Below are 9,577 nucleotides of genomic sequence, written 5' to 3'. Positions count from 1 at the left end.
GGCTGCGGTCCGGACCCGGGTCTTCAGCCGAGGGGCCGCCTCTCGGAGTGGGACCGCCCCGCAGGGTCGTTCCGCGTAGTGCCAAAGGGCAGGGGCAGTGGCACTGCCTCAGGACAAAGGTCCGACCAGGCTCTGCTGTTTCAACTCGGGCTTGTTTTAACTGCCCTGAATTGCTTCGATAAGGAAGCACAAGAGGGGGTAGAGGCTTGTTCTGCTTATGCGAACTCACAGCTCTTGCATATGAGGGTGTTCCACTTCTGCTGCTCTGACATTTGCCTGGGAACCCCATGCTCGAGAAAACAGCCACACAACTTCACTGCTACAAAACAACCCCATGTTGCTCCTTTAGAAGATACAACCACCCTTTCTGACACCCATCCCTATAGACTCCCAGCCCTTTGTTTTGTTCCAATGACATACACCAGCCAGTGCTGGTGTACATTTATTTTGTTTCACAAAATTGTAAGTCAGAGCCGAGTCATTTCCTACTGAAGGCCTTGCAGGGTAGCTGCATGCTGCAGCTATGTGGTACCTCTACGCATTCTGCCAGAAGCAGCTAAAAATATCAGTGGCACATGTCAAATACAGAGCTATGGCTTGTGGTGATACTAGCTGACTCCAATACATATATTCATTTTAGACATTAGACATTTCAGTCTGCATTAATACCAATCCAACACTCAGTAACACCTGCTGCTACCACTAGTACTGAAGGGTGGAAGAAAGAATGCAGGGAAGAAAATTACAAGAAAGGCATGAAAATCCTCTTCATCCTTGTTCCCAGGAAACTTTATCAGACACTGTTTTAAATATACATTGTGTTTATTTAAAAGTCACAGTCACTTCAGCCTAGAGCAGCTCTTCAAACACATTTCTGCTCCAGGCACCGTGTAGCTGTTTGTGTATTGGCAGCTGCATGTCCAGTAAGCTAGAACCATTAGCTGTCTGTTGGAGGCCAGCAGTTCCACCAGGCCCACACTCAAGAGCTGTGTCATGGCTCCTGTTTACTGGTGGCAGTTTTACACACGCAGTCAGATATGATGCTAAGTCCTCTTCAAGATAACTGTATCTCAAAATTATTTTTTTTAGACCAGTAGCTGAACTCTGTTCACAGTGACCTTGAAAGGGGAACTAGCCCTGTAACAGCTGACTTCAGCTATGATAAGGTTGAGGAGCCAACCATTCAGAGACTGTGTTTCATTTTTACTGCGCTGTGTAGTAGTCCATGACCTGTCCCAGTCAGCAGCTTCCGTGCCATGAAACAGCCTCCTCGGCATCTATTCACTCAGGCTCGCTTCTGTGCTTGCTCATTCTGTTCAAAATTAAAGTTGAGAAGGTGACTGAAGATGCCCCTGGCTCAGAGCCACACAGAAGGGACTTTGGGGAGCAATGGGACAATTTAATAATCCTTTTTGCCCTAATTCTCATTCCTACAATTCAAAATCATGATTTTTCAAGGACAGATGTTTATCAGGAACCCTCAAATTGGAGCACAGAACACTTGCCCAAATCACACAGCAAAGAAAGTCCATTATGGATCCCCAGTTTACTCATCTGGCAAGTTAAATGCTACTCTGCTTTTATCTGAGAGCTCTCAACCTTCCCACTTGTTTATAAAAGTGGGCCTACACAAAATACTTTCCTGGTTTGGAATACCCAACTTCTAGTCAGCATGGATGTAGTTTGCAGTCTTAAAACTGTATGACAAAAGGCTTAATCTCTGCATTTTGTTTGCCTTCCTCTGGGTAGTTACCAAAATCCCAGCTCCAGAGGTAAAGAGAAAGGCAGAACAGAAAAAGAAACACCAAAAATCATAGAATCATTTAGGTTGAAAATGACCTTTAAGATCAAGTTCAACCATAAACCTAACACTGCAAAATCTAGCACTAAACCACGTCCCTAAGTGCCACATTTTAAATACCTCCGTGGATGCTCTTATCTTTCCTTTAACATTTCCTCTTTCTCCCACCCTCACCCTTTCGGAGTATTTCATAATAATGCAGCCACAAATGCTGACTTTGCACTGAAATGGAAATGTCTCAGTTAAAGGAAAGGAGACTGGACACTGACACTTGTCCTAGTCATGAGTTGCAATTTTCTTCCCCATTTCCATTACCTTGACTGTCTTCTCAAGCTTACACAGAGCTTCCTCATATCGCTGCACCAATGGCTTTAATGAATTGCCCTTCACTGGGTGCTTCTTGATATCTCGGATGCCAGCATCCTTCAACATCTGCAGAAACCTACGTTCCTACATAACAAAACAGACACAGGAGATGAGACACCCCACTGCCTATTGCCTAGAAAGCAAGCACATTTTGCAATATGCTGCCTAGTTAGGAAATAATTGAAGTTTCCAAGTACAATGCTCAGCTGACTGGAAAAGGTAGGAAGTAGCATGAACCTTTATCTTCCTCATGCCCCAGCATGTACCCTTATCAAAGGAAATCCCCCACCACCAACCTACCTGAATTCTAAGGACCAAGCTGAAAGCAACACCCATTTTCCCCGCACGAGCCGTTCTTCCAACTCTGCAAATGGAAAAGGTAGTATCAAGTCCGTTTAGCCATAGAGTCACTGGCATTATCAGCTCCAAGAGTCTGATTCTGAAATTCTCCAGAATCACTTACTTAAATCTGAGGGGGTTTTGAGGTTAACACAGCAAGAGTAGCCCTATATTACAAAGGACGATCATTTCCAGTGGTTGTTCACAGCTGCTGAGCCACTGGAGTTTTCTGATCATCTAGAAACCCAGTGTTCAACGCTGCCCAGGACAGGATTTCTAGCTCCTGGAAAACACACTTTCTATAATAGGGTGCTAATTCTCTGTGTCAATACTGCATTACTCCAGTGATGCTACAGGCTTAATTTCATTACAAAGCTATTTGCTTACTGAAGTAAAAAAAAAAAAAATCCAAAGCTAAAACCCCTTTCAAACCCCTTGCAAAACATTTCAAAGTAAACCAAGCTCAGACATCTTCCTTTTGCTCCTGGTTATCTTACCGGTGAATATACGTCCTGATGAACTGCGGCGCATCATAGTTTATAACATAATTCACTGCTTTAACATCAATCCCTCGTGCAGTGGCATCTGTGCTGATTAACCTGGTTTTAAATGTATAAAAAGTCATTTTCAGGTCACATCTCTTGCACTGCACACACAAGAGTAACACAGGTGAACACAGCACAACTCTTGCTACTCTCTGTTCAAACTCTGCAACCAGCCACTGACTTTCCATAAAGGCACTGAACACAGACAGCGAGGTGTTAAATTCCAGCAGTCAAGGAGGAATTTAAATACCAGGCTTTGATAAACAGAAAACCCAAGAAAGTAAGTATTTACCCTTCTTCTCAGAGACATTCCACAGATTCAATCCCATATAGCTATCAAAATCACAAAGCAAATCAAACACATGGATAGAATTAAATCTGTATGCCAGTCTTATCAGGGATTTCTTTGGTAGGAAGTACCAACAACATTCATATTCTTCCAGAAAGTACCAGGTGCCAAGCACACACATTAAATTTAAGATTTTCAGAACTGTGTGTGTTCTGGGCAACTACATGAATCAGCAGTTGCATTTACTGCTTGTTACAAAATAACACAGAGAAATTCAGATTGAGGCCAGACTATAACAGGCCAAGTTACATGCAGGGTAAAAAATTCAGAAGTCACAAGTCCAAGTCTCACACCCATGCTGTAAGCTGGTTCCTGCAGGCTTTGTATACAGACTACCACATTTAACTGTGTTCTTGGTTCTACCTAGCTTTTCACACCAGAAGTAGCCTATAAGATGTGCAAAAACCCCCTAATTTAAGATGCTCACAGTTGTATTTTTCCTTGTTCAAACTCCTTTATGGTTCTCTGTCTCTCATTTGGGGGTATCCGAGAAGAAAATTCAGCTACAGGGACTCCACCAAAGGCTCGAACCAGCAGGAACAATCTGTAGGTAAATGGGATCAGTCACTTCTTTACCTCTGTAACACTACTTGACAGATACCCACTATAGTGATTTCAATATATTCACCTGTGAGAAGCTTCCCTGGAGTTGGTAAAGCACAACACACGGGTAAATTTCATTGTCAGCATGAAATGCAAGAGGAGCAAAGGCTTGGAATTCAGGTCACATGGCACGTAACATTGCTGCAGCCAAGAAGGAAGAAGTTAAATTACTTCTTGTCAAGGCAATCTTCTCTGAAACCCACTACCTGTCCATGACCTACGTAGGCTTGGATGTTCTACAACTGACTAATAGCAGTAAAACAATACCCCACAATGCCACCCCCTTTTGAGAAAGTCAGTTACAGGATACAACACAAGGTAAAGATGGGAGATCTGTGTTGTTCTAATGTTCTCACCTCTCACAGCAAGTAACAACATGCACTGCCTTCCTGCCTACAGGGTGACCTGTATCTACATGCTTTGAAATGCATGTTACACTTATGGACAGTTGATAAGTGCTACTACATTATTATTACTTCATATCTCCACTCCCTATTGCAGGTAAACTTAATTCTGCATGAAAAGAGTTTAAAAAAAATTAAAATCAATCCAATCTTCACTAAATTAACACAAATTAATGAGAAAACAAATATGTGAAGGTAGAGCTCTCTGGGTCATAAATACTCCCAAAGTATTTCAGCCAGCACCTCTGTAATGCAAGGAACCACAGGGTAAAAACATAACTTTATACTCCAGAGCTAAAGACTCTTCAAGTATAATTTATTCAAGAGAACTAATGTCATACCGAGAGCCCCTCAGGGAGTGTGTATTTCTTATTAGCATCTTGATCAGTCTCTGTTCCATCTCCGAGTGTTTTTTTCTCAGAATAGACAGATGTGAAGAGGCGAGGCTGGAATAAGTCCAACTGCTGCAGTTTCTCTGGGTCCTGGGTCAGCGTGGCTGAAAACAGCAGTTTCTGTAAGGGTATCTGAGGATAGCAGGAGCTGAAATAAATGGCACACGGAAACTGAGCTTTGAGGATGGGACAAAGGAGTTCCTCCACAAGTGCCTTCAGATGATGTTTTGAGGAAAGCAATTAACTCTTTTTGATGCTCTCTTCCTGCCCTGGGCCTTTCCTGTAGGTTCTTCTGCACCCTTGTTTTATGGTGGAGTTCACAGACAGAACTGGTCAGCACCGTCAACCAACTGCACAAGCTGTTACCCCTGGACACATCCGTACATTCTAGTTACCCATGTCCTTATTCTATTTGCCTCCTTCCTTGGTCACTGTTTGCAGTTTCTGACACATTTCTACCATGCTGTATGAAAAGAGTAGCTGCAGATAAAGAGTTTTCTTCCAAACCCACTACTCAGCTTGCCAGAGGGCATCACTATAGTTACCGTGCAAATGAATCACGCACTTGCAGTATTTGTGCATTCTTTTGATGTTCCTTTAGTCTAGTTAAGGAAAGCTTGGAGAATACAACACTTAGGCTTCAGTCTAAAAGACATCCTCTAACATTAGCTTGTTTAATGCCTGCTTTTTCAAGCTGCTTTGAAAAAGCAGCTGCCTTACTTTGGCAGACATTTCTCAGAGCAAGGAAGTTTTGGGAATGCCTGTGAGAAAGTATTGTGAAGCAAACAGTGACATGTGAGTGCTGGCATCCGTGTTATCTGTTCAAAGAAATGCATTCTGCAACTCACCTGGCTGCTGTTGTAGGCCCTGGTTTGGTCCTCTGAAAAAGCATGCTGGAGCCACAGTCATTTTCTACTCGGAATGCAGCTTTGACAATTTGGTTCAAACAGTTCTGGTGCATGTCATCAATCATACGGTCAGCCTCATCTATGACCTGAACTCACAAGGATGAAAAGCACTACTTGTTAAATACTGTCTAGCACTAGGAAGCTTTTATCTTCCTTTTGTATCTATAACAAGTGAGCCAGCATATAAGATATTAGAAGCTTCTAGCTAGCCTGACACTCAAAAATAAACACAAGTTCATTTGTGCATAAATCTGTGCCCCTGAGTAAGAGAGAAAAATCTCCATCTCCTAAATAATATTATAACTATGTCTCTGTACAGACTCCCATATGGGAGAAGCTACAACAGGCTGATAATTTACCTTGACTTTGACCACTGATAAGGCTTTACTCTATGTTTCTGTTCGCAAGAGGCTAAGAGAGAAAGGGAAGTGGGCAGACGCTTGAGTGTCATGAGGTGGAATAAAACATCTCATCTTAAGACTGCTTCCTGAGCAATCAAGTGCAGACCAGGCCCATTCAACAGTTCCAACAGAGAAGTATTTATACATCATGCAAGAACAAAGCAGGAATTACAGCTGCAACAGACATTGCACTAATATGGGAGACCTGTGGAGCTGACTCACCAGGAAGCGAAGCTGCGTCAGGCTGAACCCTGGGGTCTGGCTGATGTGATCTGTGAGCCGCCCTGGTGTAGCCACAATAATATCAGCCAGGCTGCAGTAGCTTGTCACTCTGAAAGAACAAGCAGTCACTAGTAAGTTTCTCCCTACATCACAGAGTATGTAATAGAGACCCCTGGGCAGGAGACTTTAAGATATTCCTACTATTTAATTAACAAAGAAATAATAAAATTCCAATACGTACTTTACTTCGGAGAGCATACACAGGCTGTGCTGGACACTAAACTGTGTTCTCCATTGTACTGCCTCATTTTAAACAGAAAGCACTGTTCTTTAAAAAAACTTAATTGCAGCAAAATCCCGTAACAATCATTGGTACCTGTGGGTACAAGGTTAATGTCTACATTCTACTCAGCTGGTGAAGAACCTCACTAATCTAGTAAAGTATCATCGCAGAAAAGGGGTAGTAGCAGGCACTTTGTCAGACAGAACAACTATTTTAGCTTATACACCCACTATTCAAAATCATTATTGCATGACGGTGTGATGTAACAGCCTGTATTTTGACTTCTGCTCACTGAGATTAAGTAATTTACAATCTCTATAAACCTTATCAAAACCCTTTCAACCTACTTTTTCTGGACAAGCATCTCCTGCTCCTTTGCAAATGATTTCTGGCCAGTAATCAAAACAATCTTCAGACCTGTTCCATCAGTGTAAATGTTGAACACTTTACTCACCTGCAAAGAGATAAGCTTTTTCACTCACAATCAGTTAAAATAATACTTCCCATTACACTAACAACACCAAACCCACTGACAGGTCTTCAGCCTGCTTCACAGAACAGCCAAGGAAAGTATGGACTGCACCAGTGTCCTGGGTTCAGCTACAGCAGTAATTTTTAAACCTTCTTAGTAGCTGGCGCAGTGCTGTGTTTTTGACTTTCAGTCTGGGAACAACGCTGATAACACCGATGTTTTTAGTTGTTGCTCAGTAATGTATACTCCAACCAAGGACTTTCTCAGTCTCATGCTCTGCCAGGGAGGAGGGGAAGCCAGGAGGAAGCAGAGACAGGACCCAAACCTGACCCAAACTGGCCAAAGGGCTATTCCATACCACAGCACGTCATGCCAAGTATATAAACTGGGGAGAGTCACCTGGAAGGCCCAGATCGCTGCTCGGGTCGGGCTGGGTATCAGTCGGCGGGTGGTGAGCGGTTGTGTCCTCTCCCCTTGTTATTTCCCTTATCATTATTATTGGTGGTAGCAGTAGTGGTTTGTATTATACTTTAGTTACTGGACTGCTGTTATCTCAGCCCGTGGGAGTTACATTCCCCCGATTCTCCTCCCCATCCCTCTGGGAGCAGGGGAAGGAAGAAGCAGGGGGGAGCAAGCGAGCGGCTATGTGGTTCCGAGTTGGCAGCTGGGCTTAAACCACAACAACCAGTCTTTCTCTCACCCAATTCTGCTCAGAGAGAAGGTGAAGAGCCACATACCTGTTGTGCCAGTTCTTTGGTGGGCAGCACCACCAGAGCTCGTACTTGGCAAACTACTCGATCTAGCAGAACCTGCCAGAATAAAGGCCAAATAAGTCTCCGAAAGCAATGGGGAGTTTTGTATCTAACCTAGTGGGAAGAGATGGGCTTGATATATCCACACAGAGTTTTATATTTCCATTTTACTCCCTTTCACCCTCCCAACTCCTTATTCTGTGCCTGCTATCTGAGAAAAGGAGTGAGATACTAAGACAATGCGAACTTACACAGATCCTTCAAACAGCTCTAAGCTAAATACTGCTGCTTTGCATCCCCAAATTCCTTAGCTCTTTGACCTACTCCCAAGTTTAAATTTCTCTTGACAAAAGCAACCCCAGTATTTTCCCTACTTTTTTTTTCCCTACAGACATTTCGCTAGGGGTAAACTCACCTGGACTATGGGTATGACGAAGGCCAGGGTTTTACCACTGCCAGTAGGTGCGGAGACACAGATGTCTCTGGGGCGGTATCCTCCCTGCCCCAGCAAATACCCATTGGATGCACTCTGTAGAATAGCAGGAATCACCTCTGCCTGAACTGAACAAAAATGGAAACAAACTACAGAGTTAATGTATACAGAAAAACAATTTAGATACAATGAATCTGTTTCCACAAGCTGTTTCTGCAGATACAAGAGACAAAGAAATCAAGACCAGCTCTTACTAGAGATGCTGTCTGGGGTTATCTAGTTCTTTTTCACTTATGGGAGCTTAGCACTGAATACAGAGATTTCCCTCCAAGGATTCAAGTATTTCTAGTGCTCATCTAGTATGCTGCTCTGTTAAATATTGTTTTCAACTCATATCTGTCATCTTGTTTGCATGTTAGGATGGCACTGGGCAGATTTAAAACCTATGAGTATTTTGTCTATAAGCATTCTTTCACTAAAGTACAAACTACTCCTTACATAAACATATAATATGCAACAAGGCAATGCAGCCACATCTGCCAAGCAGCAAAATGCACAACTGCTGTAGTTTTTTGAGAAAGTCAAGTTTGCTTCAAAACATACAAGGACTGAAGCAAACAACTTTGGCTGTCATGCATGAACTCACTCCCTTCCCTGCCCCATGACAAGCCCTAACAAACTGGCCAACTTCGGTTTATCTATGAGATTTAGCAGGTGATCTAGGTCCATGACAAGAGCATACTCCACAATGCATATGACTTCAGTGGACACCATCTTTACCAGTCAGTCCATGACATTGCTTGATTCATCTACTACCAAGTGTCACAAGCTGGACTTGAGTTATGAGAAAACACAAGCTGCTGCTATCAGCAACCTGTTAAGATCTCCCAGGACAAAATAAGCAATGGCATTTACATTAAAACATTATGTGACAGCATACTCTAAAAGAGAAGATACATGCTGGTTTTCCAACATAACACTGATGGGTCTCTTGTAGAATCTTAAGCTTCCAGGCTCAGACAGACCAAGTAATTGACTGGAGGTCAGAGATCCCACCTTCTCTTCTCTTCTCTCTCATTGCCTCCTCTCCTTGTCCCTGCTTCCAGCTGTGTCTTCTACTTAGGAGCTGACACTTATTGCACTTACTTGCAAAACTGGTAAAATAATGGAAAACATATTTTTTATTTTTCTTGAGTTGTTTTCTGCTGCTTTAATGAGTTGTTTGGGGTCCCAGAGAGGACCATTAGCAGCAAAGATGGTGGAAGGTAAGGAACTAAAAGCACATAGAATCATAGAATAGTTAGGGT

The 9,577-nt window shown here is 42.9% G+C and overlaps 1 protein-coding gene across 1 annotated transcript; it reads right to left on the bottom strand.

The window, feature by feature from the left end:
* Positions 1-1,285: 1,285 nt before the first annotated feature.
* Positions 1,286-9,478, bottom strand: DDX51 (DEAD (Asp-Glu-Ala-Asp) box polypeptide 51; the record flags this gene model as incomplete). Its single annotated transcript, XM_010020238.1, has 13 exons — positions 1,286-1,312; positions 2,117-2,251; positions 2,468-2,531; positions 3,004-3,105; positions 3,828-3,944; positions 4,029-4,144; positions 4,749-4,947; positions 5,648-5,793; positions 6,331-6,439; positions 6,961-7,067; positions 7,823-7,894; positions 8,253-8,401; positions 9,438-9,478. Coding segments are annotated over 13 exons (1,384 nt in total), but the record flags the coding sequence as incomplete, so codon positions are not given.
* Between the last annotated feature and the right edge of the window lie 99 nt (positions 9,479-9,577).

This window comes from Nestor notabilis, unplaced genomic scaffold (genome assembly GCF_000696875.1).
Source record: "Nestor notabilis isolate BGI_N333 unplaced genomic scaffold, ASM69687v1 scaffold30778, whole genome shotgun sequence".
In the NCBI taxonomy this organism is placed as follows: Eukaryota; Metazoa; Chordata; class Aves; order Psittaciformes; family Psittacidae; genus Nestor; species Nestor notabilis.
Note: the sequence above shows the minus strand (reverse complement) of the source record. Positions and strands in the feature narration are given on the sequence as shown.